This window comes from Augochlora pura, chromosome 4 (assembly GCF_028453695.1).
Source record: "Augochlora pura isolate Apur16 chromosome 4, APUR_v2.2.1, whole genome shotgun sequence".
Lineage (NCBI taxonomy): Eukaryota > Metazoa > Arthropoda > Insecta > Hymenoptera > Halictidae > Augochlora > Augochlora pura.
In genome coordinates, this window is record NC_135775.1 from 28,193,682 (window position 1) to 28,219,831 (window position 26,150).

Genomic DNA, 26,150 nt, shown 5'->3' on the forward strand with positions numbered 1-26,150 from the left:
TTTGGAAAATAACTTGAGGCGATCCACTTAGGCTCATTTCAGATGAGCAAACCTTTTACTTTTATACACCCTGAATCATTTTGCGAACGCTACTTGTCTAAGAGAAAACAAGAGGGAGAAGGCGCATGTACTTCAATCATGAAATTCTTCTATCATTTTGCACATTTTAAATTCTCCCCAGAGCTTGAATAATTTCTCCCAGCTTCGAAAACACCTGTCATCGAAAGCCCGAAACCGATCTTACCAAACGCATCGCAGAAATTGCCTCGCGATTTTTGTCAATTCATCTCGCTTTAAATTAGAAATATATATCATTCGGACATAAAGGACTATTCTACAGATCAAAGTGCAAAATTGTTAATTTGCGTGAACCGTTTCTGAATATGTTACCTGACAGTCTGTCAAGCCGACACTGTCGTATTATTAGCTGGCGTCGATCACTTGTCCTCAGGCTCTAGCTCTGGCTCGTTCTCGGCCTCGTTCTCGGCCTCGTTCTCGGCCTCGTGCTCGCCCTCCGCGGCTTCCGAAGGGTCTTCCGGCTGCTTCGACTGGAAGGTGAGATCGAAATCGTCCGGGAACCGTGCCCGATACTCTGTGAAGTCCTCCTGATGGCAATAGTTGGTGAAGAAGGTCAAATATTGCCACTCCTCGTCGGTTGGGACCGGGGGCGGCGGCGTTGGCCTGGCCCTTTGAGTCGTTGGCTCGGAACGCCACATCATGGGCCGGCTCTTTATCGCCGGTGGCTCCATGACACGCTTCAGGGCGTCCAGTAATCGATGCATAAGCTCGAACTGCGGGGAGGAACGAGAGAACGATCAATCCTGCCGCTTTGATTGCGGATCTTAACTGTCTGATAAATAAGAAACTAGCGGCGAGAAGCGCGGGACTTTGCTCTGATTACGACGTCGTGTAAAGCTTCCAAGTGTCCAGAGCTGATCGAATTTACCACGGTTGGGACTCTTAAACTATGATATTATCATGTCTTTTTGATCAAAATTTACGTAGAAATAATTATTAGAAAAAATGTGCATAGATGCACAGACTTGGGAATATTAGGATGCGTAATGAGTTCGTTCGCGTCGACGATACAGCGTGAACAAAATTATTATAGAATTTTAGATCTACCCTATCTTAAACTAGACACTTTCAGTTTTCATTTAAGCTAAGTTTCATAAAAATAGTCCCGCGAGAACATTTTTCAGAATTTATCTAAACTTTTCCTTTTGAATCTTGCGAACCCTATGGAGTCAGAAGTCGATTCATTTTAATTTTTCAAAATAATCTCGTTATTATATTATATAATTTGATATACCCTATCTTAAAGTAGACACTTTCAGCTTTCATTTAAGCTAGGTTTCATGAAAATAACTCCGCGAGTACATATCTAAAAATTGATTTAAACCAACGCTTTGAATTCGTGTAATTTTCCAAGGGTGTCACAGGTCAGCGAACGGCCTCTTACGCGACCTAATAATTCCAAAGTCGATCCTAAATTAATATTTAAAGTCCTAAGAACATTATATCTTCCCGTAGGAACAGTTTCGTGAACCAGCAGCCTCGCGAGCTCCAAAGTCCTGCCCTAACATCCCTAAACTATACAACAACGTAGCAGAACCGGTGGATAGTAGCTCTCGAGAGCAGCAAATTCTGCACGAAATGATCCACGGTGATCGAAGAGTCGATGTGCGCTGACCTTTCTGGCAGCCTCCTCGGTGTCCCTCATGGCTCTCAACTCCTGCTTGAACCCTTCCTTCTCGCAGATTTGAACGATTTCCGGCGGCAACGTGTCCAGTTCCAGATTAAGGTCCTCGTGGGTCTTCTCGATCCACTTCATCATGGAGAAACTGTCCAGATTGGCGTCGTTCGGCCCTATGCAGCTCTCGTAGGCGTCCTCGATGAACACTTGAAACCGGAGCACCTCCTCGGAGCACACGGCGTCCCGAAAAGCTCCCTCGAGGAGCGTGTTCGCGAACATTTTCAAATCCGCGGCCCTCGCCTCTAATTGGAAGATGCTGGCCTGCAGAAGAGACCCCGCGAGCTCTCGGTGCTTTAAACTTTCGCGATCTCCGCAATTCCCGGCGTTCCGTGCCTCCTGGAGCTTCAAACTTCGGGAACGTTTCGTATACGCCTCCTCGAGCAAACCTACTCTGTCCACCGGAACCTATTTTCTTCTCTCATTTGTTTCTCCGGTGTTTTATTAGAACGAGTCGTAAATAACTTCCGATACAGCTAAGTAGAATCTATTGTTCCTATCTAATCACTAGCAGTGACCGGGACAAGCGAGCTTTTACTCTCAGTATTATAGACAAGGGCTGCAAATTAATAAGATCAAATAAATAGAAAATAAATGTCTGCTATTTATGATTTGATTTAACCCTTTCGGTACGGGTGCCGGATATATCCGGCGTCCATGTGACGACCGGTATAAATAACAGAATTTTATATATTTTAATATTAAAACTACAAGCAACAAGTCTTGTTAATAAACATTGTCCTGTCAAGCACAGCTTTTATTCAACGCTTAAAAAAATCTTAAAGAGGATAATTAACCATGCGCGAATTTTCAGGGCACCGCCTCGTATAGCAATCATGTCACGGCGGACCATACAGAGCGCTCATACCAAAAGGGTTAATAGTTGTTAACGAATCGTGTAGGAGGTACGGAACGCGTCGGAAATGTTTCACCGACTAACAGCAACCGTATTCGTTTCAGGTATCACCTCGAGCTCGGCGATGGCGCTCTCAAGTTCCTCGACCTTCGCCTTGATCTGCACCTCGGCGGTCTCGATCTGGCTCATCATCTCGCTCATCGGCTCCGCCATGGACTCGACGTGGATCAGAGCGTTCAGGTTCTGCGTCTCGATCGCTCTGAACACTCGGATCAGGTCGAACGGGTCCTCGAAGTACATCTCTGTCGGACCCTCCGCCGCTATGTCTTCCTCGAACATCTCTGAGGACCGAGGTAAGCCGGACTAAGCTTTCGTAGGATTAATTCATCTGTGATTGTGCCCGCAATCCGAGAAGCTTGGCCGCTCAGTTTCCTTAACACTGAACCTTCGCTAAGCAACGAAAGCGACTCGCGCGTATTTCTTCTTAAGAATAACGAAATTGAATTTAATTGGGAGACTTTTGAATAATGTATGTGGGAATTAGGAGATCTTGTACAATTTTAATTTACTATGTCTTAAAGTTGACACTGTTAGCTTTCATTTAAGCTTAGTTTCAAGGAAATAGTCCCACGAGAACGTATCTTGTGATAAAAATCGAGCAACCGACGACCGTCGCGGTAGGTTCAGTGTTAATTTAATAATTGCTCATGGTAAGAACTACGACGACTAAATTTCGCTGTTAATTTACAGGTGAGATAAATGTTGGACGACAACCTATCAAACAGTCGAGGGAAGGCACTTCGTCGACGATCCTGTAGCGGCCGAATAAATCGTTGTCGGTGACGACGCACTCGCCGGACTCGGTTCGATGGATCCAATCGTGCTCCGTGCGCCATGTTATCGGCGAGACCTGGAACACGAACCTCTGGCACATCTTCACCATCCTCCAGTTCTCCTCCCACATGTAGACGGCCAATCTGACTTGGCCGTATTGCTTAAAAAGCTCGTTCCTGGTCGCGGTCAACGCCCGCGACTCTTTCGCTTCCTCCTCGGCTTTCATAAGGACGGCCATACTAATTTCGTGATCCTTGGCGAGAAAGTCTTCGAAGACGCTGACGTACTTGCTGTAGCGACGCTGGCAAATGAGAAGTATGCGACAGTGAGATCTAATTGGATGCTGCCTTATTGTTTCATAGTTTCGCTAACTTTTACCGTTCCCTGGTTTTCAGATAATTATCGGAAGAACCAGGCCATTCGACGACGATTCATAACGAAAAGATACCCTTATATCGTCCAATCGTCTCTGCTCCTCCACGAATTGCTGATCGATGCGGATGCAGTCGTCCGTCTCTTGGCCAGCCAGCAGCCGAGCCTTGAAGATCGAGCGGAGATCCTCCACGTACTCGTTCACGGAAAACTTCTCCTTCACCACTCGGTTTTTAAACAGCTTGAAGAAGCCTGGATCCACGTCGGTGATGGCCATCGCCTCGTCCAGGTCCTTGTGTTTCTTCGCCTCTAACGCTTCCAGCTCGACGTCAACCTTTTTTAACACGATCAACGCCGATCATTTCAATATCGTAAAGACATCGCGGGCTTTTGATACGCTTATTAGAAAGTTTAGAGTTCCTTTAGCGAGAGAAAATATTAATCGAAAAAATAATAATCGTCGCATTTTGATTGCAGGTGGGGAAGAAGGGATTCTCTCCAGGACTACTTACGCGAAGGGTTCGCAGGAAATCTTTGTTCTTCTCGGCATCCATGGTTACTCCTTTTCGCCGCTCCAAGTTCGCAGAACGCTTCGTGGCTTTCCAATATTGAAAGTAGGAGAACATAAGGGAACATGGTGGGTAGGCGAAGGGCGTGTGCTCCTTGTTCAAGCTGATTGCTTCGCCCAAGTGTTCGTGGCCCTTGGTGAAATAATATTGAGTCCTATAGAAAAAGAGAGTACGGTAACTGCAAGGAAGACCGTGGACCTTCTGTCCAGTTAATTTACAACGGCGTCGAACTTTTGAAGTCACTGTTTCTTTCTCGACAGCTTTAAGAAGCAACTCAGAGACACGCGAGAATCTGAACAATGTCCTGATCGTATCATTTCCTTCTTTTCTCGGTGACAAAAGAGTGATCCGCGGTAATGAAGAGTACCTGAAGAAGTCTCCGGCTCGTTTGCCGGACCTCTTCTGCTTCTTTCGGCCGGCGGTCGGCTTGGAGCATCTCTCCGCTTCGGTCATTTTCCCTCGATTCATCTCGCGCTTTATTCAAACCCGGCTTTTCACCTGGTCGGTCGTTCACCTGCGAAGCTTTACAAAAAGAGAGAGAGAGAGAGAGAGAGAGAGAGAGAAGAGGGGAGATGGACGCGATGCCGCGCGCATTTGATTAAAAGTTTCTGAACTCTCCTGGCCTGGAGAGAGAGAGCTTAATCTTCTCTTGGAGCAACTAAAAAACCAAGCCAGCCATTTGACCTGTTCGGTACATTGATTAATATTAATCGCGCCGCAAGCTCCACTCGGCCAACTGATTAATAGGCAGTCATTCAACCTGATCAACTATATTATCCGCTGAGTAAATCGTTCAATAACTATCTTTTAATGCGTTAGGAGTCTAAGTAGTTGACTACTCAGAGTCACTGATAGTTAAGTTTAGTACCTATCAATTGAAAATATATAACATTGTAAACGAGCAATCAGCAGAATGTTCAATACGTCGTTCAGTAGCTACAATGAATCGGGTTTTCGGTGGAGTACCTCAATGAAACGGGCGGTTCTCAAAGGGTTTGAATTTTCCACGCCCCAAGCGACAGAATGCTTCTCTTTCGAAAAAGCTACTTACCTATCCGGACAGAGGTTCCCGGATTCTCTTCTGTTCTCTCTCTCTCTTTCTCTCTCTTTCCCTTTCTCTCTTTGTCTCAATGGAGATTCGCCGGAGCGTTCGAAAATAAAAAAGAAAACGAAAAAGTAAGAGGGAAAGAGTTCGATAACCTCCGCAAACCAACCACCCTCTTTCGGCGACACCTATCGCTGATAGCACGCTGACGTTTCGTGGATCAGCGGTTGTCAAGTGCGATTGTTTGGCATGCGCGTTTTATTTCCGAGAGCACTTCGCCCCTCGCCCCTCGGCGGTCAGGATAGACTATTCACTGTCAATTATCGACTACCAAGGGGCTGAACACTTATAATTCACGTTAAAATGGAACATTGTACCTCGCAATATGTAAACCAAACAATATACGAACAACCCATTCAATTTTCTAATTGAATTTGGAATTCTTTGAATGACAACTGAACGTCATTTAAACATATTCGGTTTCTGATTAATAAATTATTACCGATTTTTAATCCTGTAACTCAGAGCTGTTCAAGGTTTTGCCCGTGAGGGCAGCGATTTTCAATCCAGGGCGATCAATTTATGGTGTTCCACTTCCTTAGCTTCCTTAGCGCATTTACTCCCAGTACCGGCTAAATGTTCGCTATTCATTGTATTGTGTTAATATTATAATTGATAAAGATATGGAGAGGTTATTATACGGCTACTGCGAAAACAGTAAATCCCACTATACAGGCGGCAAATAATCAACGACGTTGACGCCGCGTAATTATAAAAACAACAATAACCCACTGTACGAAAACCGTCGATAGCTAAAAGCCGATTAATAGGCTAGCGGTCAATAAAGTGTTAAGTACACGTTATCGACTGACGGACAGTGAGCAGAGATCGACTGTAGATAACTCCGCTAAGACCTTTTCCTGTCGCGAAACATGTTGAATAGCTCTACCCTATGTTCGCTACATGCCCTACTTTTGCTCGACTGGCCTGTCGTTTATCCGTACTACTTTCATGAAACATTTTCATGCAAATAATCTTTATCACCAAAATACAACATTAAAATACTAAAACTATACATAAATATGTATAGTTTTATTTTCTATTTAGAAGGGAAATGAAATATACACATTTTTCATACATAGATGTCGAAAGGATATAAAAAATGGATAAGGCAAGGAGTAAAAATAAACTAGGAATGATAAAGAGAAAGACATCAAATTAGAAAACAGTTATTAGTACAGTTCATGCTTTGGCAACTGATCGCTAACAAATGACAAACTGCCAAGGCAGGATTCGCTACAATTTGCTCCGAGCTGCCGTCGGCCGGCAATAACGGGGACGAGTAAGTACCAGTGGCGCTATCCGTGGTAAAACGCTAAAACTGTTAGCCAATTGTACCGCTTTACATGTTAATCGATAAGATTGTATATTAATCTACTACCTTGTCTTTTGAACTGTATCCAATTCCATAGTTCTGAAGACTAGACATAAATACATTTTCACAGTATCTCTATCTTGTGCTCAATTACGAACTTCTCTACAATTTAGTAAAAACAGAGACCCCATGCAACAGTGCTTTATCCATAACTGATAGTGTACCCCATAGAGACCATCAAAGTCTCTTTAATAGCAGGATGCAATTGTCGCTCTATAAACCTAGTGAGGGCCTGGCTAGCTCCTCTGAGGAACACATCCTCCATTTCTCTAGCTACATGTTCCTTAGACTGCCACCCCCTGCCATCATTTTCTAATTCAAGAGGAAATATATTATCTAAGTGATCATCAGGATATAATTGTCTCGTCTCTTTCGGATCCTCGTTGTTTTGATAGTTATTCTCTCTTTTAAAATTATTTTTAGGCTCGCTATCGTTCAAAGTCCGTAAGAAACTCTCCGTTTTGTTTTCCAAGCTATTCTGATGATCGGTACAATTGTTAGTTTCATTTGTCCTCAATCTTCTGCTGGACAACGCTTTTGCGAAATCCTGCGGCGTGATTGTCTCCACGGATCTAGAAATCTTCTTGTTGTGATCGCCGGCTTCCTGGCCAGTTTCGACAGATCCTGGAAAGTGGTCAACGCTCGAGGAGCCTTCGAGGACGTTAGATTCGGACATGGACCTTCTGTCGCGGGACAACGACTTAGTCAGCCACACATTCTTTCGCCAGATGCCCAATTTTGAAACCGGTGAACTCAGGAAACGAGAATGACGAGTCTCGTTCGGTATAATGACATCCACCTCTTTCGACACACCTATTAGCTGGCGAGGTTCCGCTGCTTCATAGTCGTCATTTTGCGTTACAGGCAACATAGTGTACTGTAAAAGACATTAACATTATCAGATCTTAAAGTAACTTACAGATTCTATGAAAGCATGCTCTCACATTTACCTCGTCTCGAGGCGGATTGTAAAACGGTGGCCATTTATCTTGTCTCTTGATCTGCTTGTCCAAACGCTTAGTGTGACAGCCATAGGCGTAAATGGAGGCGAATCTTGGCTCTAGGAAACTAGATTCGGTTCGGATTCTCATCTGTCCTCGGCCTCTAGCGATTGGGCTGGTTAAAAAGTCGATTCCCGCGCGTCTTAATCGCAGACTCATCCTGCAAGACTCGGCTGGGATTGGTGGCTGCTGATCTCTAGGCATCAGCGATACCAAACCGGAAACGGACAGGTCGTTGAACATCACGCGGGTCTGGAGAGAATTATTATTCGGCTCGTAAACGCATTTCTCCACCCTTGCCCACGGGGATACAGTGTCCCTGGCTCCTTGCGGCAACTGAAAGTCAAGAAAACAATTAATCACACGTTAATTAAATAAATTGTTTCGATTTTTACTAAATTGCACGGATATGTCAAGTAAACCTGAAACTGTCTTGCTTCTCTCATTTTTTCCAATCGACCACATGGTTTTAAGCATGCCGTTAAATTACTGTATCGGACCAAGTTGGATATACGTTATAAATCACGCTCGTCTAGGAGACCTTAATGCGATTTACGCAATAAATATTACTTTAACAGCAATCCGGGAGACTGACATCTCAAGTGGTGCAGAACGAAGTTCTTGCTGATAAGACGTGCCCGTTTCCTCCTCCTCTAGTCTGTTTCTTCTGCTGGAATCTCTATGGAGCGCATCCAAGGCACGTTCCAGCCTTCCACTGCAGGCCTCCCAGTTAGCAATGCTTGTGCGAGCAAACCTGATCGACGATAACACCAGCAACAACGGCGCGGATAGCTTAAGTGCCAACATCACCTGCGAGCATGAAAAATATATCAGCGGGGATAACTCTATTGAATTTGAAGAGACAATAAAAAAAAAAGAGACCGCTTAAAATTCGATTAAGAAAACGATTATAGCGTGCGTTGCACACGGTTATCAACGCGCAGGGAATAGAATAGATGCATTCGATAGATGCCATCTACGCGGCTAGTGCCATTAAAATATCTCCGCGAGCATATCCTGTAGAAACTCAGTGAATTCGAGCCGCTGAAACAGAGCATGAATGCGTCTTCCTTCCGTTTGTTTCAGCGACAATCGGGTGAAAACCAGGAAGCATAATTCGACCGGCGCTTGTTCAACTCGAACTGCCTCTATTGTGCTGCTCGATTGTTATTAATTCTATGCTGTTCCTATCATCGCGATTCTCACTGACTCTAGGAACAGAGAAGTGAGATTTTCGCATCGACAGTCGACTTCCTAGTCGAACTTTTCATTAATTTCTAACACTTCAATCTTTTGTAGTTAAGTGTTTAAATACTTTTCGTAATGCAAGGGGTGTTCTCTACACGCTGTACTGTATACCATTTTATACCGTATGTGGTGCGTACACAGTTGTGGAAAACAATGCACAATTTCGTAGAGATGCAACGTGCGAAAGGGTTTCCCAATTTCCTAATTGGCCGATATTGAAACACAACGCGGCTGCATACGCTTACAAGCGTGCCAGAGTAGGTGCAATGGAGGCAACGCAATACTTTTTACGACTCCAGATACGAAATCTCATCATTGTTTTCCGCGGAGTGAATGAATCCCGGCGAATAAGGCCAGCGTTCCACTTATTTTTGTATGCTAATACAACAAGAGGGGAACACTACAACTTCTGTGTGTCCATATTACGTTTGCAAATGATTTTCACGCTTCGATAACCGACACGCAAGATTTTGCAACATTTTCGCGTGAAAACGTTGTTTCCGTTCCGCTTCAAAACCATTTTTCAACAGATGCAATCGTCGAGAAATGCTTCTATCCCCCTTTTCTAACAGTGCGCGGCCGTAATCGTTAAACCGATTAATCACCCTGGAAAACGTAATCGAGGATCCGAGGATCTTCCGATTAGCCGGCGAAGCAGCTCTGAGTTAGGTGATTTATAGAAAAATTAATTTGATCGTTATCTATTTAACGAGTGGAAAGGTGGAACTTTTTAATAATTAACAAGCCCCCTGTTATTAATTTTTCTCCGTCCACTCCAGTTTCATTCGAATGCGTTTAATTACTCCTAATCCAGGCGGCGAAAGTCCTCGCATCAAAATTGATCCGATATTCTTAATATTCGTAAGTTCACCTTAAAATGAGAAACCGTTTCGTAAAATTAACAGAAAAAAATCATTGAGCCAATTAAGATTCAAAATACCAAACCTGTCAGAACGTATAATCTCGGAATAAGTATCTAGAAACTAGCGAAATATTTTATAAAACTGTTGCTGGTCGCTAGTTCAGCGTTAATATATAGCGTATAATAATAATAATAATAAGAAGAAGAAGAAGAAGAAGAAGAAATAATACCGAAATTTCTTTGTATCAACTACATTCGCGAAGCAGTTTTTCTCGATCTCTTTTAGCAAGTATAAAGAAAAAAAGATTCAAGTCAATTATGTAGATGAATCAGCAAAAAGAAAGCGTTTCAGTGATAATCAGCGGGCGTGAAAGGCGAGTCGCGAAAGTGAGAGAGTTTGATTGAATTTTTTCAGTACTCACTGGTGACTCGATCGCGCGATCAATCGACCAGAGCTGATGGTAAAAATAGAGTCTCGGTGTTTCTCCGTGGGACGAGAACAGTGCTGATCCTCAGCCTGCGCCTTCGGGGTAAGGCAGATCGAATAACAATGAAAGTGGCTGGATACGCGCCGCGGCTCCTACTCCTGAAGTCTTCCTTTCCTTGTTCTTCCGGCGGCGCGTAGATCACGCTCGAAAGCCGCGAGCTTGATCGTAGCATCGCGTGAGATCGCCGCGGTGAATTATCTCTTTCGTAACTTACAAATCAACTGGTAATCGCGATGCACTATCGCCTGAAAATGGATCTAGATTATTAAAATGATCGGAACGCGGTCTCGCCTCAATAACGTTTTCATATCGTTCAAACTACAGGATAAGATAATAATCTAATCATAAACAGAAACTACACAAGTATAAAAGTATGAATGAAACTACATAAGTAGGGATTCTCATAGTTGTCTCAATGATATCACTACGGTTTTATATTTACATATATTAAAAATTATTACAGTCAGAAATAAATGAAACTATCCACACATTGCTAGACCCATAGATATAGGATCTTAATTATACTTACCTAATAATTCTGTAGACTTTTCCAAATACAATAATATATTTTTCAATATTATTGTAGGCATTTAAACAATGGATAAATAGGGAGTACTCGTACGTCTTGTAGATGTCTGATAAGAAAGAAGATACAGAGGTTTGCTCAAATATGTAAATGACCCGTCGCCTATGACGGCCCGATGGTGACTGAGAAAGTCATTAATCATGAGGTTACACAATGTCATTGTGGTATATGTTTCTGGAACAGAACACGTGAGAGCAGTAGAATGTGCTATCCGAATGCACGGAACGGAACAGATTTTGCTTACTGTTATCCGAGAGCCGGTAAACGTGAATACGTAATTGACGATGCGGCATAACCTAGAAACAGAAATATGGAACTTAAATCGACTGAAAGCATTACGATGTTTACCAATTCAGATAAGAAGTCCGGTTTTGAAATAAAAACGATGGAATTCGTTGCGTCCGTTCAATTTCGTATTAGAGCAAAATGTAACCACAATGGCGACAGATTCGGATACATATGGCAAGCCTCTGATTGGTCCGTTTGGTACCTTTAATATTTAAAATGATTCTATGTATGATCTCTTAAAAAATAATTGATCGTTATAATCATAGTGTCATACTAACCACCGATAGAATAAATTTACTTCATGCGTTCTTTAGACATTGATCATTCGTCGCGTCGTTATCATTAATCTTGAAGTTACACTTTTATGAAGGGAGAAGTCAGTATTGCATACGCGCCTAAGAATACGTCACGTGGTGTGCAGTTTGTTCCATCTCGATTCCTCGTGTATACTCTTTGTGTGTCGATAGTCGAAATCGACGTGACAAGATAAACCGCACGATACTGGAACGACGCAGTCTAGAACAGTCGATTGTCCTATTCTATGATTGAAAACCAAAATAAAAATAATGCAGAAATTTTTTTGTTACGAGTGTCACACGGTGAATTACGAACTAATTATGATTGTTCGTTAAATATAGTGCGTACATGTGAACACGTATAAATTTATCGAGATTTGGATGCATCTGTTTCGCAAACATATATATGAGAGACGTGCGTGCAGTCTTTAGGTTATGTACATAAGATGTTTTCCCCTAGAAGGAACTTTTGTTTATTTATCATAGTTTTAGGTGATTTGCCAATATCTTTTCTCTATGTTCTCGCTAATAAATAGACTGCGGATATTTATGCAAAACGAATGAGTTTCGAAACATTTCTGTATCAACATTGGTACATGCCTTCGTTAACCTGTTAACCGGATGTTTGTTCAGCCATCAAGAGATCGAAAACGATGATTCAATGATTAATATCATATTATAATAATCTAATTTACACTACTTAGTTATGTTACAGATGATAGAATAGAATTATATTGATGACTTTTCTGCAAATAAATGTAAGAATGAAAAGTAGTTGGTTAACAGGTTAAAGTCTTCATACTCGTGTATTATGTATACTCGTATTGGCTAAAAACTTCATAAAATCTGCAGTCTTCCAAGAAGAAGTGACCGCTAATTTTCTTTCATTTATTTAGTTCAGACACTAGTTGTCCTTGGTCAAATCGACAAGGAAGAGGTAACGCAGACAATTCCTTTTGAAAGCCCAGATAAGAAATTAGAGTCTGATATAGAACCTACAGAGCCTATAAAGCCAAGTGAAGAAACTGAATCCGATACAGATCCTGTGATAACTTCTCTGGACGCTACAGAAATAAAAACTGAAGAATTAAACAAGACCATCGATGCGAATGTAACATTAAACAATTCTACCTCTAATGTAACTAAAGTGAATTGTTTAACAGATACAGTTTATGGACCAGTAGAAGTAAGATTCTAAATTAACTTAAATGTCTCTCCTATACCAATTTGACAAGAATGATTTATATTTTAATCATTATTACAGATTGCCAATGCAACTAGTTTAATGAAATTATTGATCTTAGAACCTGGACCAACAAACAGAAGTAGAAATGACAAAGAAAATAGACCCTGGTATCAGGTGCCAGGAACATGTATAATAGTATTATTTTATGCAAGGTGGTGTGTATTTAGTAGCCATGCTGCACCGCATTTTAATGCATTGCCACGTTCTTTTCCACACATTAAAGCAGTGGCAATTGATGCTATAAAATACCAAATGTAATATACTATAACTTATTACCATTACAAACAGTGTCTTATTGAAGAAAATTAAATATAATTAATATAACGTTTGTTTCTACAGCTTCAATGCCCAGTATGGAATTGTTGGTGTTCCCACCTTGATGCTGATTCATAATGGGAAACCCGTTGCGAAGTTTGACGACAATGTCTACACATTAGAATCATTCTCAAGATTTATAACTTACCTAACTAATCTACAACCAAATGGTTCATTATACGTCACGTCATTGGACTTTGCTGGACCAGTTTCCAGTACACCATCGAACGAAACAGATTATTGTTTAGTCCTCTCGTGGGTCTTCATTGCCGCCTGCGCTCTCTATTTCACATTACAAAGTAGATGGTGGCAACAGTTTGTTGAATTAGTTCAGAACACGTGGCGTGAAAGCAACGCGCAACATGAACATGCTGACTAAAGCATCGAAGAGAGACTACTTGTTGTCCCGTGTACAAAACATTATGTAAAATGTGAACTTACGGTATTAAAAGTTTATTAAAGTACGTGATAATATTTGTGGTAATTGTTAATTAAGACAATGTAAATATAACAAATAAGAGGAATAAACGTTGCTTTGAGAACAGATTTGCATTTTTTTTTTTACTATGCCACAGCCTGTGTCGAATGCATACATATAGGTAATTACGGTATAAGATTTCTATAATCAAATTGCAAACAATTAGAAATCCATTATTTAGTAATAGATATCGCTACGGGAAGTTTCGCAATCCCAAGGATCATTTAAACGGAACCTGAAAATATCGCGCGCCTTTTATCAATTGATTAACTAACTGACATCCAATTACTATTGACGAAATTAGATATTCTCGACATTGTTCGAATAATATAAAATTTTGAAAATCCGACGTAAAACATAGTTGTTATTATTCATTTGGCGACGTGAAAATTATTACGTCATAAATAATTAGCGTTGAATTTGATCACCGTAGTTCAACACCGAAACTCGCATGTAATGGCCGACTTCGCGATTCACTTATCAATTCCCTAACTTCATGATTGTTGTGTGCGGCATTTGTTTGCGCTGAAGTTCGTCTCTAATGAGTTTTGTTATTGCAGTTATTACGGAGACGAGATGCTGCGTGTTTGTGTGTAAAGCAATTCATACGAAATAAGCGTAACTTCCACGAGATGATCGAGTCCCTGGAGGAAACAACATGACATTGTTCGGTATCTGGACACGTTCGAGCAATTTCACTGATTTTTGTGATTCGACGTCAGGTTAGGTTTCCATCGTAGGAAAGCCGGCTGCGTTTTAGAGTTAAGGCTAGGCCAGGCGAGCATAAACAGATCTAGTTCAATAAATACATTAACAGAGGGTCAGGTTAGAATCAACAACAACTCTCTGCGAGGTCAACATCTACGCGAAAAAGATATGGGATCGTTGAACCTCGTTTGTCCAATGTGCTGTGGAGAGACCTTTAACAATCCACAGTCATTGAAGTATCATTTATTAAGTATGACGGACAACCTATACTGTCCTGGTTGTTCACAGCGTTCTGACTCTGTCATGGCACTTATCCAACATTTGGATCGCTGTGGACAGAGTGCTGATCCAGAAGAATCGCAGGATGAAAAACATGAGTCTACGCAAGAGATTCAAGAGGAATCAGAAACAGACGCGACAGTGCTAATGGTTTGCATCAACAATTTTTATATTTCTCTCTACCTGGACCTTGATCTTTATCCATTCATTATTTCAGGATGCCAATGTTGAAGACATAGACCAAAGTTTCCTAGCAACTGTAAATGATAGTAGAATTATGATAGTTGGGGGGCCTCAAACTATACAAGTTGATGAAAATGGTGTGTAGAACTCCTAATTTAATCTATGTTAATTCTATTTATGTGACTATAGCTTCTAACAAACATATCAGGAGAAATTAAGGTCGTAGAAAAAATGGACACAGAGGACACACAAATGGAGCAAAGACCTTTGGAGTTTAAGATAACAGATAAAGTTCCTAATACTGCCAAAAAAGAGGAGAAGTCATTGACTCAAGATCACATAGTGACCATTTCAGCAGCTGAAACAGATGATAAAGATGGAAATAAGAATATAATTACTATTTTACCAGAAGGTTCGGAACTCCTTGATGAAAGTACTGGTGCTCTCATAAATATGGACCACATAAATGATGTGGGTGAATTAGATGAAAACGGATTATTACATGTAAAGGAAGAACTCTGTGAGGTAAAGACAAAAGATCAAATTCTCTTACAGTTGTACATGCAGTTATTCAACTAAATGTAATTATTTAATTTCGTAGTTAGAACCAGAAGCTGTTTACAGCTGTACTAGTTGTGATATGAGTTTTAATTCAGTCGTCGAGCATATAAAACAATATCACGACGGCCAAGAAGTACTACTGGAAATAGCCGATCAATTAGACGATCTACCTACTGTACCTGTAGCTAATGCACTACCAGCAGAGTCAGGGAATGTAGTTAACACAAGACAAAGGCAAAGCATGAATACGCTACGCACGGAAGAATGCGTAGATAGTGAAGGAAGATTGTACACACGAAAAGTTGTACAAATAGAAAGATTTTGGGATAGAACTCCGGCTCAAACGTCGTTGCAATCCACTAAAGCACCGATGATAGAAAAGTTTTTTTCTAATGTAGAAGGAGTTAAAGTATGACGAATACATACTCGTCGCTAACACATTAATTTAAGCTATACTTTTCGACTGAAAGATTTCGTTTCAGGTACGAGAGAAAAGATTGGCGGCAGCACCAATGAGAATGTACAGATGTAATCAGTGCCTTCAACAATTCTCCAAATTAGGAAATTTCCGAGTGCACGCGTGTCTTCACGGCAACAATCGTTGCGACAGCTGCGATCAAACGTTCGCAACGCCAAAGGCGTTGCAACTGCATGCCAAGGTGCATGAGGGTGAGCCAGACCCAAATCAAAAGACATTTGTATGTGAAACATGTGGTACAGAATTCTGTTCACATAAAAGCTTGCGATTGCATTCTCGGATGCATGCACCAGTTAGGGCTAGACACGTCGATGCACCCGAGGGAACACCTAGCGCCACATTCACCTGTCCCGAGTGCGGTAATAATGAAATCGTTATTCCCGTAATTATTTTTTATCTCCTAGTAATTCGTAGTTCTTCACATCTACTAATTACTCACAGGTAAAACGTTAGCAGAGTCGTACAAGGAAGCGCATATGGCATTACACTCCGGCGACTCTGTAACTTGTACAGTTTGCAACCGGAAATTTGATTCTGCTGATAGTTTAGCGATGCATGCAGCAGTGCACACAGAGCTCAATCAATCGCATTCACCGACGCCGCCTGCGACGGAAACCGCATCTACGGAACCTTCGGAAAATCAAAAGCCCTATCAGTGCCAGCATTGTGGTCGTCGATTCACAAGACCTCATGAGAAGGTGAAACATGAGCGAATTCATACTGGAGAAAAGCCACATGCGTGCGAAGTGAGTATAACTAGGAAAGTTTTATTCATTTACTTTTCACGTGATGTAACAATGCTGATTGGATGGTTTTTGTTTATCCACTAACAGGTCTGTGGTAAAACGTTTCGTGTCTCATACTGTTTGACCTTGCATATGAGGACTCATACCGGGGTCAGACCATACGGTTGCCAACACTGTGGCAAAAGATTCAAGGCTTCCTCTGTGTATAATCACCATTTGCTTACGCATGGCGAAGAACGTGCTTACACTTGTCCTTATTGCCCAAAAACTTTTAAAACGCGTGTTCAATTAGCAGGCCACAAGAATAGTCACACAAAACCGTTCAGGTGCACTGAGTGTTCACGGCCGTTCGCGTCCTTATATGCCGCGCGTGCTCACATACAGACACACAAGAAGGATAATAATTTAAAATTTAGTTGTTACATTTGTGGTGCATCTTATGGTAGAGCTTTTGCATTAAAGGATCACTTGAAACAACACGGTACAGACATACTAGCTCCGCCAGAACCAGCAAGAGAAGAAGAAGTACATGAAGGAGAAGATTTCCTATTAGCGGAAGAGGAAGTGGAGGACGATGAATTGGTCATTCCATCTCCGTTACCAGTTGAACAATCGTCAGAAGCCGAGGACACGGAATGAGACTATGAAAGCTAGTCAAAATGTTTGTTATAAAATTGTAGTTTAACATTGTTCAATATACCGATAAATGTAATAACGAATAATTTTCTATTTTACGTAAAACTCTGGAGACTATATTGACTAAATTTTTGTATTAGAGTGCTGGATTAGAAGTATAAAATTTTTAAATTCTAATACAAACTGCTGTGACTAGAGATGAGATAGTATTGGTTTGTAAATAACGTATTTCGACATCCTAACGTATTTTATACATCCTCATTTGGAGAAATGTTATGTACGAATAACGATTGTACTATGAGAAACTATAGTTTTTAATTCTGTCTACTTATTGTATTGAAGAAAACTGGGACTTATATTATTTAATTCGTAGTGCATTTTAATGTATTACACGTTCCGTTGTGTTTGTTGCAATATGATTTCCCATAATTTAAATTTTCTTTCTTGTGTGTTCCTTGATTTGCAGTTTATTCAATAGTAACCTGAACGAGGTCTTGTAAAAAAAGAAACATTCAAGGAATGCCATCTTATTTGTAGCTCTGGACAAAATGAAGAATCTAGTAGAAGTCAAAGATTAAGTTTATTATTATGTTAAGTTCCCTCAATGTTAGAATTTGTGACGCTGTAACAATACAGATTTATTCGTGTAAAGTGTTTTGTAAAGAATTTACGATTTCATTTGATTTTCTTCTCTTAAGGAGAACCAATACTTGTTACCACTGGAAGCAACACAGAACTATCTGTGCACGTAACTTAAAACATTCTGAAAGCATATAATACTTAAATATTTTCCATATATATTAAAAGAATCTAACAAACTGTATTCTATTCTTTAAAAATTATAAGAATGAAATGTTCATCCGGATAGTTCTGGGTACGACTGATTAGGAAATAATTAACTAAGTACAAATAAATGCAGAGTCTAATACGAGATATATTACCCGACGAAATAATTCAGCCGTATAAAATTTGTATTTTTATTTGAATGTAAACGTGCCAAATTTATATACTTGTATATAAGAGATAAATTAATTCAATATTGCTGGAAAATTTATAGCATACCGTCAATAAATATCTGTATAAAGTAAACGTATGCACATATTTGCAACCAAATAAAAATATAGCTAATTTCAATGATGTTATCATAAGAATTATCCATCATTAACAAGAACATCTTATGCGTTTCTCTGATACAGTAGGTAACTGAAGTATTTACACAATAACTAAATTAGAATTTTATATTGCAATGAATTATATATTTTCATTCTATTTTTAATATGTTCATTATAAAACGTCTGAGTATGTAAATAGATTTTATAGCCACTATATCTAGAGAGCTATGCAAACAGACTTACTCCTAATGCTAATGGGCCATCTGCTACGTTCAGATTAAGTTCTTATAATAATTATTGTACCCTCAGTAGTCTATCAGAATTCACGCTATACCTACATAGTAAGAATAACTATAAACACATGGAGCATAAGTACGAAAGTACGACCGCTGATTCAAAAGTATGATCCTACATTAAAGCAATATTTCATCTAATTTTACGGAGTATGTAAATCTAATAAGTCTGTGGGTTCTCAGTGGGAAGACATCGACACCAGCAAACATCCATTCCCTTCGGAGATTTGGGTAATAAAACCCGTATGGGAAGTGGTCGTAAAAATTCTTAGTATTTTACCCATCGTCATCATTGGAACTCTAGCTAACAGTGGATTAATTTACGTGGTGATGAAAAATAAGTCTCTCCGAACCACTACGAATCTCCTAATCGTAAACATGTGCATCGCAGACTTAGGTAGCTGCATAATATGTCCATGGATGTTCCTCTGCAGAGATCTATTTCAGAATTACATTTTGGGAGAAATTGGCTGCCGTCTGGATGCATCATTGGTACATGCACTGACATTAGTGGTGGTCTTTAATTTGAGTGCAATAAGTTACGATCGCGTGTCTGCAATTGTATTCAATTGTTCAGGAAAGCTAACAAAGAGGTTGTGTTACAAAATATTAATAAAACGAAAATTGTACAGGATGCATTAACACACATAAATGTATTTTTCTGTTTGTGAAGGGCGATGTACATATTGCTCATCATTACGTGGATTTCTGCTGTTGCTGTCACAGCTCCTTTGACCTATTTCCGACGTTATTATGAAAGGCAATGGAAAAATTATTTAGAAACGTTTTGCACCGAAGACACAGTGCTGATCTATCCATACTGGCATATATTTGCAGGCTTGAGTGTCTGGGCACCGCTGGCCATTATGGCAATATGTTATTCAGCTATTCTAATTAAAGTAGTCATCTAAATTTTTTCATATTTCATAAATAAATGGATTACTAAAGATACGTAACGTTTGTTAATTCTTATTACAGCTAGATCGCTATGAATCACAAGCTCTAAGAAGTAAATATCCTATAGTGGTAAAATATAAAAGTAAAGTGGCACAAGTACTAGCTCTTCTAGTATTGGTTTTCATAATATGTCGTATACCATTCACAGCGTTAATAATAAGAAGGGCTCAATTGCTAAACGGTACACCTAAACCAGGGCAAGCAGATGCTGTGTACACTCTGTGGTAAATATTTTAAAAACATTCAGCTATTAAATGGGTTACCCTATATAACATAAAATAATTTGGATAACAGGTATGTGAGTAGGTACCTGGTGTTGGTCAATACAGCCATAAATCCTGTATTGTACGGTTGTAGCAGCAGTCCATTGAGGAAACAATTAGCACTCTGTCCTGCTACATCCTGGCTCATCCGCAAGAAGAAGCATGAATCAAAACCTCATAGCGTTTCACAGTTGAAATCTAATCGTTTCCACGAATTAAGACCACGTTCTCCTTGCATAAGAATAAACTATAACGAAAGAGATGTAATACCAAACAATATATCCACTGTTACTAAACAAATATAATCTCAGCATAATTTTAACTTGGTATTACAAGTGGTCAAGTGTTAGTAATAAAATTCGTCACACACAATGTCTCATCACACTAAGGACAGGATATCATGCGATACGTACTAATAAATACGTAACTTTTCTTGCGACGATGCCTTTTTCTATTTCTATAAATGCCACATTTAAAAAATACAAAAAAGTGTTGTTGACAATAGAATAAAATAACATACACCGACAATCTTAGAGTATGAAACAAATCTTACTTTTCCTGAATAATTAAAATGCAAATTCTATTCATCTGAGAAGAGATTATTTAATTGCCACGTTTTTAAGACTGTCGACTATAATTTTACCACCGTTGGAAGTAAACAAGAGGTTGCCGCTCCAAGACGCTTCTCCACTACCATTTATTACAAGATCCGGCTGTAAGAAGATTAATAAATATTAATAAATTACAAGTTGAAATATCAATCTTGATACGGCACGAGGATGAAAACGTACTTGTAATTTCTCCCATACTTTCTTCTTTGGATTAAGTACATCATCAGGGGTACCATCTTCGTATCCTTCCACAGTAATTTTTTCACCAGGTTTGCTATCTACTGGAGGTCTCAGTGGTTCCACTCGTTTTGTAGGTTCATCTCTATTTGAATTCAAGATTCATGCATTAAGACATAAATTACATTATTATATTCATAATACATTAAATTCAAACTTACACAGAGGCACAGAGGACCATTCCGTGAGACTGAATACCCCTAAGATTCGCCGGTTTCAAGTTAGCAAGAATAACTACCATTCTGTCTTTCATCTCTTCTAATGGTACATAATTTACAAGTCCACTAACTATTGTACGTGGTCCGCTAGCGTCTCCCACGTCAATTTTTTCTACATAAAGTGAATCAGCATCTGGATGCTTTGATACTTCGACTATTTTTCCAACTCTAATATCCAATCGAGCTGGCGTCAATTCCTCTACAGCTTCTAAACATTAAAATAATGCAATTTTAACATTATTATTTTACTTCATTCACTTTTGGAAATTCTAATCGTATGTGCAAAAAGATATTACTTTGTTTCTGTTGGGGTGAGTATGCTTTACTAGCCAAAGCTTTTAACTTCGGATTCCCTTCAAATTCTTTTCTAATTGGATCCAACAATTTGTTGATATAAACTTCAGTTGCACCTTTCAAGTCTCCAGGATGTATTTCTTCCTTGGCAAATGCATTTTCCAAATCCTCATATTTGTCAAAAGATATATCGCCACCTGTAACAGGCAATTTTTGTTAATAAAACTAATAAAATATTTTTAAATCACACCTACCAAATTCGGCAGTTCGTGGTACATTGAACGACTCCCCCTCTTTAAACAGAGGATATATTACATGTTTGGCAAATGACAGAACTCCATTGTCAGTTATATTTCCAGGCTCGCAGAATGCTTTTTTCAACTTCTTCTTTACTGCTGCAGCATTGTCCAAAAGATCAATCTTAGAGTCTTCCTCAGAAGAAGACATCTTTGATCCAGCTAAACCAGGAACTAAAACAAAATTGATGTATTTCATTATTATTGCTCAACAAAATCTACTTCACTTTTGTGTACTATATTTCTGCCATATACATACTCATTGGATTCATTAAATGAATACGCTTTTCATAGCCAAGCATTGGTAAATATTTTTCTGAGAATGTAAAGATTTTTCTTTGGTCCACACCGCCAAATTGGGCATCAACCTTAAGGTACTGTTCGTCTAAAGCTTGTAGTCCAGGATATAACAATCCAGAGAGTAAGGGATTTGCTACTTGTTTAACTACTTCTGCTCCAGCTTTCTTTGCATCGTGTTCAGTTACAAGAGATGTCAATCGATAAACATCTAATGTATATTCCCTAGTAAAAGAAAATTTTATTAAAATTATATCTTCTCAGATATTTCATATATATTAAGTAATAGAATAATTAATTACTTAGACAACTGGTAATCAGTTCCCTTAACAAATTTCAACTTATCCAAAGGTACGTTGATGGATTTAAGCATTGCCTTGATAACTGCCTCATAATATTGAGTACGAAGATCCAGAAGCTCCCAAGGAGCTTTCATGTTATCCAAATAAGCATGAAGGTCAGCAAACAATATCGTAACTTCAGTTCCAGCTCTTAAAAAGTCTGCTATCTTTGACATTGGTGTGAAGTATCCAATATGAGGTTTACCAGTCGTTGCAGTACCCCAGTATAACTTAAGATCTCTCTGTTTTAGAATATTTTTCATTTTCTCATCACCGAGCCACTCTGCCAAATTCCTAGTAATCAAATCATACTTCTCTTCCCACTTCAATTCGACCATGTTTGCAGCTCTGAATAAAATAAAAAATCAGTTTATTTATTAACGCGCTTAGTAAATATTAATATATATTTGTCGAACAAAATGACATTCATATGCCGGCCACGTGTATAATAAGGTTGTCAAGTTGATAAAACTTAACCTCTGGCACAATGTCCCTTTTTTTAATATAACGACAACTACAATAAAAAATAATAAAAAAATAACGTTAAAGCAGTGAATGTAATTCTATTAGAAAATAATAGCTAAAAATAAATTATGGAATCTAAATTTTTATTAAATCCGTATCGAATAATATTTACGATTACTGATCATCACAAAATGATTTAGAAATAAAAATTTGAGAAATTGTCATCAACACTAATGAATTGAACACTTTAATACGTATGAATTGCAATAAATTTCATTACACTGAGTAACTTCGATTCCAGATCCAAAATTTCGCGATACGCGAAGCCGGAAGAAGCTGACGGAGTACACGCATGCGAATTCTTGAAAATTGTACGCGGCACTGTGACTGCTAATGCAGACGGAATTCAATGTCTGATGAAATCTTCAACCCAATAACACTATCAATTGTATTTCATTATTTCAAGATATACATAACATAATCATTCGCGAAACAATCATTTAGAGTAATAAATTTAATTTCTTTTCCGTGTCATTATCACTTTCGATCGTTGTATCTTCCTCGCCTCTTTCACTATAACCATCATAAGAAGTATTTTGCGATATTAATGGCTTGTTTATTTCGTTCATCGTTATTATTTTGTCGTGTCTATCTTTAGCGATCTTTTCCAGCCTCTTATAAAATGTCGATGTCGTTGGAAACATACGTTTGAAATCACGACGATTTAAACGCAACAATTCGCAAACTTCAATTGCCATTGCTGTTTCAAGCCTCCGCCGATCAGGCATAATTAAAGACCCTTCTCCGAAATGACCTCCGTCTGTTTCATGGCATATCTTACCAAGGAAAAAATTGAAATAATAATTTCTTTTCAGTCATTTCTAAATAAGGCAAATTCTTGTAAAATTACTTCTTTTCCCTCGAATGTAATCAAAGCAACAGTACCGCTCACTATGAAGAACATGTCTAGACCTTCAGATTGACTTTCGTAGATAATATCTCCTTTCAAATATATAACTGGTTTTAATATCCCTAAACACATTTGTATGTTATAATGAAAAGTTACCAATTTTCTTATATTCATATCAATTTTTATGACTTACCCATTAAATTTCCAATAACATTACGAGGTAAATAATGAAGAACTGTGGCTGTATCTAACAGTCCACGACTACTGTTTATTATAATCTCTTGGTATAGATGATCTAGGTTCAAGAATTAAATGATTCTGAGACTCTGAGTGCTAAAATGATAATTATAAATCCTTTTATACAAACTATTAACTTGATAAGGTATTGGATATGGCTTTTTCCTTAAAGAAGCTGCCTTGGAAACGATATTCATAATATGCAAGGAGCTTATGTTTAAGCTTATCCGGAAGTTTTTTCTCGTGAATATATTCATTTACTCTGTACATAATTCGTTGATACTTCAACTCCGGTTCAGCAGCTGATTTCGCCAGTTGCAGAATCAATACTATTACAATACACAAGTTAAAAGACATTCTTTTCATTAAATACTTTCATAAACTTGAAAAAACGTTACCTATAATATAAATTAAACACCCTTTTCCCAGTATTAAAATTGTGCAACGTATTGCTGTATCTTTTGTGCTCAAATCGTACAGTTCAGTAAAACTTGATCCAAAGAAATTGCTCACACCCATGTGGAGATACTGTAAGTAAATTTCTGCACCCGATTTCTTATTTATTCCTGATTTAATAAAATACAATTCACTCCCCTGAAATCGGGGAAATTAAATTTAATTACATTTATTTCATAGATCTATGGACTACCTACTTCTATGGTTGAGCGATCAATGTGTGCAAAAATAACTGGAGCAACGTGCGTGATACAGCAACTCCAGTGGAATATCAATGCCATAAGCATTGTTATCCATAAGGCTTTATCCATAGCATGAGAAATTGTGAAACTCTGGAAAAATTATGTTCCATTTTTCCTAACTTGTTACTGCTTTCGAATTTTTCTTTCTAGTGTTGCTTATGCTTACTGCTGTGATCTGCCTTAAATAAACGCGTAATGTCCAGATGCGAATTAACTTCATCAATGGTAACAATTCTGGTATTAACAACAATGAGTTTGCTTCAGGACCCGGAGGTGTTATAGTGTATTTCTGGAACCATAGCATGGGTACCGACGATACAAAATCAAAGAAAAAAAAACCTTTCGCATAATGTCTAAAACAAACAATGCTTTTAATCATAAATGAACAACTATGAAATTTCAAACGAAAAAGATGTGAACCACTTTACCTTGCTATTAGAACTGGGTCTAAAAATATTTCATGTCCCTCGGATGAAATGAATCCAGTTATAAAATTTAAACCAATATCAATTATGCAAATCATGAGTGCGGGATATACTCGAGTCCAACTTGTTGGACTGCTACTTCTTACTATTCTATGAAATGACACAATGTACGGCGCGGTAATGAATAGGTATAGATAAATAAACGTCATTAGAATGTCCCAGTAAAACCTATATATATGAAGGAATATTAATTTTGATTACGAATGTAAATGAAACTTCATTGATGAAAATTACCTGAAGTCGCTACATGGATGAATTATCCACCAGAATGAAGACCGTCCATGTCTTCGTTTTTCAAAAGCAATTGCAGCGTAACTACGTAACGTGTTACGTGTTAGAGGATGGTTCTCAGAAACCAAAATAAACTTTTGAAATTTTCGTCTCCAACGAGCATGAAACTTTGCGTTGGGTGGTAACTTCGGCAAATTACTCTGTGATGTTTTCGGTAGCTCGCAAATATGAACATCTATTCGCTTCTTTAATAATTTATCAGCAGTCATCGTATTACGCTTTGGATCAAACATTGCAAACTTCTAATATTTCGCTACGATCTCATAATTCCACTATCTTCAAAGTTATAATTACTAACTTCTGTTTATTGTTTCTTTTCTTTTTCAAGACGCTTGTTTCATAGTAGCAGCTGGAATGAAGGGCGACGAAAAAGAAATTTCTTGTAAACTGTTTGACATTAAGAAATGGATTCCCGAATTCCTCATCGGTAAATAGAAATGTATTACTGGTCATTAGAATTAAATTAAATTTCTTTCATCTAGAGACGATGGACTTTAATTATCAAAAATCATCGCGAGAAAGCTTTTATAATTAAGCAACATACAGCATTTAAAGCGGCGTGTAAAATTTATATATTAATTATAATTTGTATGTATATTGCTGTTCTACAATGCAATCCATAAATCAATATCAATAACCTAAGTACACGTAAACTGAGTGTTAATTACATATCGTAGGTACTACAAAACGTACTATTAATCGTTTTATACAATAATGGCACCTTGCTGTACAGAGTAATTAGTTAGTCAACTGCTTATTGTTCTGTTCTTTGCATTTTACTATAGACTAATTTCGCCCTAAAGCTTCGATTTATATATAAGTATATACAGCGACTTAAAGAATTCCCACCAATTGCTTTTAAACGCAAAATTCTTGCCAGAA

General features: G+C 38.6%; 6 protein-coding genes across 11 annotated transcripts; 3 read left to right on the top strand and 3 right to left on the bottom strand.

Moving 5' to 3' along the window:
- Positions 1-392: 392 nt before the first annotated feature.
- On the bottom strand, positions 393-4,837 carry LOC144468587 (cilia- and flagella-associated protein 100). The gene is made up of 6 exons (XM_078178164.1): positions 4,328-4,837; positions 3,892-4,149; positions 3,384-3,744; positions 2,721-2,950; positions 1,694-2,017; positions 393-791 (listed from the first exon to the last, which is right to left on the bottom strand). The coding sequence occupies exons 1-6, from the start codon at positions 4,835-4,837 to the stop codon at positions 438-440; spliced, it is 2,037 nt and encodes a 678-aa protein (XP_078034290.1). The 3' UTR covers positions 393-437.
- Positions 4,838-6,627: 1,790 nt separating this feature from the next.
- LOC144469036 (uncharacterized) lies at positions 6,628-11,751 on the bottom strand. 3 transcript variants are annotated; one of them, XM_078178905.1, is made up of 9 exons: positions 11,616-11,751; positions 11,398-11,539; positions 11,294-11,345; positions 10,993-11,223; positions 10,398-10,708; positions 8,461-8,675; positions 8,288-8,354; positions 7,815-8,201; positions 6,628-7,741 (listed from the first exon to the last, which is right to left on the bottom strand). In XM_078178905.1, exons 6-9 carry the CDS (start codon positions 8,670-8,672, stop codon positions 7,007-7,009), a joined length of 1,401 nt encoding a protein of 466 aa, XP_078035031.1. In that variant the 5' UTR covers positions 8,673-8,675; positions 10,398-10,708; positions 10,993-11,223; positions 11,294-11,345; positions 11,398-11,539; positions 11,616-11,751; the 3' UTR covers positions 6,628-7,006. The 3 variants fall into 3 exon arrangements, with proteins under 3 accessions (XP_078035031.1, XP_078035032.1, XP_078035033.1); XM_078178906.1 differs by lacking the exon at positions 11,398-11,539 and having other exon boundaries at positions 11,616-11,691; XM_078178907.1 differs by lacking the exon at positions 8,288-8,354 and having other exon boundaries at positions 8,436-8,675; positions 11,294-11,539.
- A 95-nt stretch (positions 11,752-11,846) lies between these two features.
- On the top strand, positions 11,847-13,740 carry Bug (thioredoxin domain-containing protein bug). Its single transcript, XM_078178908.1, has 4 exons — positions 11,847-12,125; positions 12,530-12,819; positions 12,898-13,133; positions 13,219-13,740. The coding sequence occupies exons 1-4, from the start codon at positions 12,080-12,082 to the stop codon at positions 13,571-13,573; spliced, it is 927 nt and encodes a 308-aa protein (XP_078035034.1). The 5' UTR covers positions 11,847-12,079; the 3' UTR covers positions 13,574-13,740.
- A 378-nt stretch (positions 13,741-14,118) lies between these two features.
- On the top strand, positions 14,119-18,335 carry LOC144469560 (uncharacterized). The gene is made up of 7 exons (XM_078179982.1): positions 14,119-14,809; positions 14,877-14,979; positions 15,051-15,367; positions 15,444-15,812; positions 15,886-16,240; positions 16,323-16,627; positions 16,715-18,335. The coding sequence occupies exons 1-7, from the start codon at positions 14,549-14,551 to the stop codon at positions 17,264-17,266; spliced, it is 2,262 nt and encodes a 753-aa protein (XP_078036108.1). The 5' UTR covers positions 14,119-14,548; the 3' UTR covers positions 17,267-18,335.
- An 81-nt stretch (positions 18,336-18,416) lies between these two features.
- Positions 18,417-20,198, top strand: LOC144469563 (neuropeptide FF receptor 2). Its single transcript, XM_078179988.1, has 5 exons — positions 18,417-18,775; positions 18,852-19,261; positions 19,342-19,567; positions 19,647-19,849; positions 19,920-20,198. The coding sequence occupies exons 1-5, from the start codon at positions 18,737-18,739 to the stop codon at positions 20,191-20,193; spliced, it is 1,152 nt and encodes a 383-aa protein (XP_078036114.1). The 5' UTR covers positions 18,417-18,736; the 3' UTR covers positions 20,194-20,198.
- On the bottom strand, positions 20,008-25,523 carry Tyrrs (Tyrosyl-tRNA synthetase). 4 transcript variants are annotated; one of them, XM_078179986.1, is made up of 16 exons: positions 25,212-25,523; positions 24,921-25,145; positions 24,659-24,845; positions 24,448-24,582; positions 24,193-24,388; positions 23,932-24,123; positions 23,751-23,852; positions 23,558-23,679; positions 23,395-23,483; positions 22,144-22,548; positions 21,804-22,066; positions 21,503-21,718; positions 21,251-21,445; positions 20,898-21,162; positions 20,680-20,821; positions 20,462-20,601 (listed from the first exon to the last, which is right to left on the bottom strand). In XM_078179986.1, exons 1-16 carry the CDS (start codon positions 25,499-25,501, stop codon positions 20,488-20,490), a joined length of 3,138 nt encoding a protein of 1,045 aa, XP_078036112.1. In that variant the 5' UTR covers positions 25,502-25,523; the 3' UTR covers positions 20,462-20,487. The 4 variants fall into 4 exon arrangements, with proteins under 4 accessions (XP_078036111.1, XP_078036110.1, XP_078036109.1 ...); XM_078179985.1 differs by lacking the exons at positions 23,395-23,483; positions 23,558-23,679; positions 23,751-23,852; ... (4 more) ...; positions 24,921-25,145; positions 25,212-25,523 and adding exons at positions 20,008-20,135; positions 22,928-23,084 and having other exon boundaries at positions 20,442-20,601; positions 22,144-22,530; XM_078179984.1 differs by lacking the exons at positions 23,395-23,483; positions 23,558-23,679; positions 23,751-23,852; ... (4 more) ...; positions 24,921-25,145; positions 25,212-25,523 and adding exons at positions 20,245-20,345; positions 22,928-23,084 and having other exon boundaries at positions 20,442-20,601; positions 22,144-22,530.
- Positions 25,524-26,150: the final 627 nt, after the last annotated feature.

Bases quoted from the DNA above. Each gene is read 5' to 3' on its own strand.
- LOC144469563 (XM_078179988.1), top strand. From the start codon at position 18,737: ATGGAGCATAAGTACGAAAGTACGACCGCTGATTCAAAA. The intron at 18,776-18,851 runs GTATGATCCTAC...GTGGGTTCTCAG, and splicing joins GTACGACCGCTGATTCAAAA to TGGGAAGACATCGACACCAG. The intron at 19,850-19,919 runs GTAAATATTTTA...TTTGGATAACAG, and splicing joins GATGCTGTGTACACTCTGTG to GTATGTGAGTAGGTACCTGG.
- LOC144469560 (XM_078179982.1), top strand. From the start codon at position 14,549: ATGGGATCGTTGAACCTCGTTTGTCCAATGTGCTGTGGAGAGACCTTT. The intron at 15,368-15,443 runs GTAAAGACAAAA...TTAATTTCGTAG, and splicing joins TAAAGGAAGAACTCTGTGAG to TTAGAACCAGAAGCTGTTTA. The intron at 16,241-16,322 runs GTAATAATGAAA...AATTACTCACAG, and splicing joins ATTCACCTGTCCCGAGTGCG to GTAAAACGTTAGCAGAGTCG.
- LOC144469036 (XM_078178905.1), bottom strand. From the start codon at position 8,672: ATGTTGGCACTTAAGCTATCCGCGCCGTTGTTGCTGGTGTTATCGTCG. The intron at 8,355-8,460 runs GTCAGTCTCCCG...GGTCCGATACAG, and splicing joins CGTTCTGCACCACTTGAGAT to TAATTTAACGGCATGCTTAA. The intron at 8,202-8,287 runs GTTTACTTGACA...CTTGACTTTCAG, and splicing joins GAGAAGCAAGACAGTTTCAG to TTGCCGCAAGGAGCCAGGGA.
- LOC144468587 (XM_078178164.1), bottom strand. From the start codon at position 4,837: ATGACCGAAGCGGAGAGATGCTCCAAGCCGACCGCCGGCCGAAAGAAG. The intron at 3,745-3,891 runs GTATCTTTTCGT...CTCATTTGCCAG, and splicing joins GACGATTGGACGATATAAGG to CGTCGCTACAGCAAGTACGT. The intron at 2,951-3,383 runs GTTGTCGTCCAA...CTCGGTCCTCAG, and splicing joins TTCCCTCGACTGTTTGATAG to AGATGTTCGAGGAAGACATA.
- Bug (XM_078178908.1), top strand. From the start codon at position 12,080: ATGTTTTCCCCTAGAAGGAACTTTTGTTTATTTATCATAGTTTTAG. The intron at 12,820-12,897 runs GTAAGATTCTAA...TCATTATTACAG, and splicing joins CAGTTTATGGACCAGTAGAA to ATTGCCAATGCAACTAGTTT. The intron at 13,134-13,218 runs GTAATATACTAT...TTGTTTCTACAG, and splicing joins GATGCTATAAAATACCAAAT to CTTCAATGCCCAGTATGGAA.
- Tyrrs (XM_078179986.1), bottom strand. From the start codon at position 25,501: ATGTTTGATCCAAAGCGTAATACGATGACTGCTGATAAATTATTAAAG. The intron at 24,846-24,920 runs GTAAAGTGGTTC...TGTTTGTTTTAG, and splicing joins GACCCAGTTCTAATAGCAAG to ACATTATGCGAAAGGTTTTT. The intron at 24,124-24,192 runs GTAACGTTTTTT...GTATTGTAATAG, and splicing joins GTGTTTAATTTATATTATAG to TATTGATTCTGCAACTGGCG.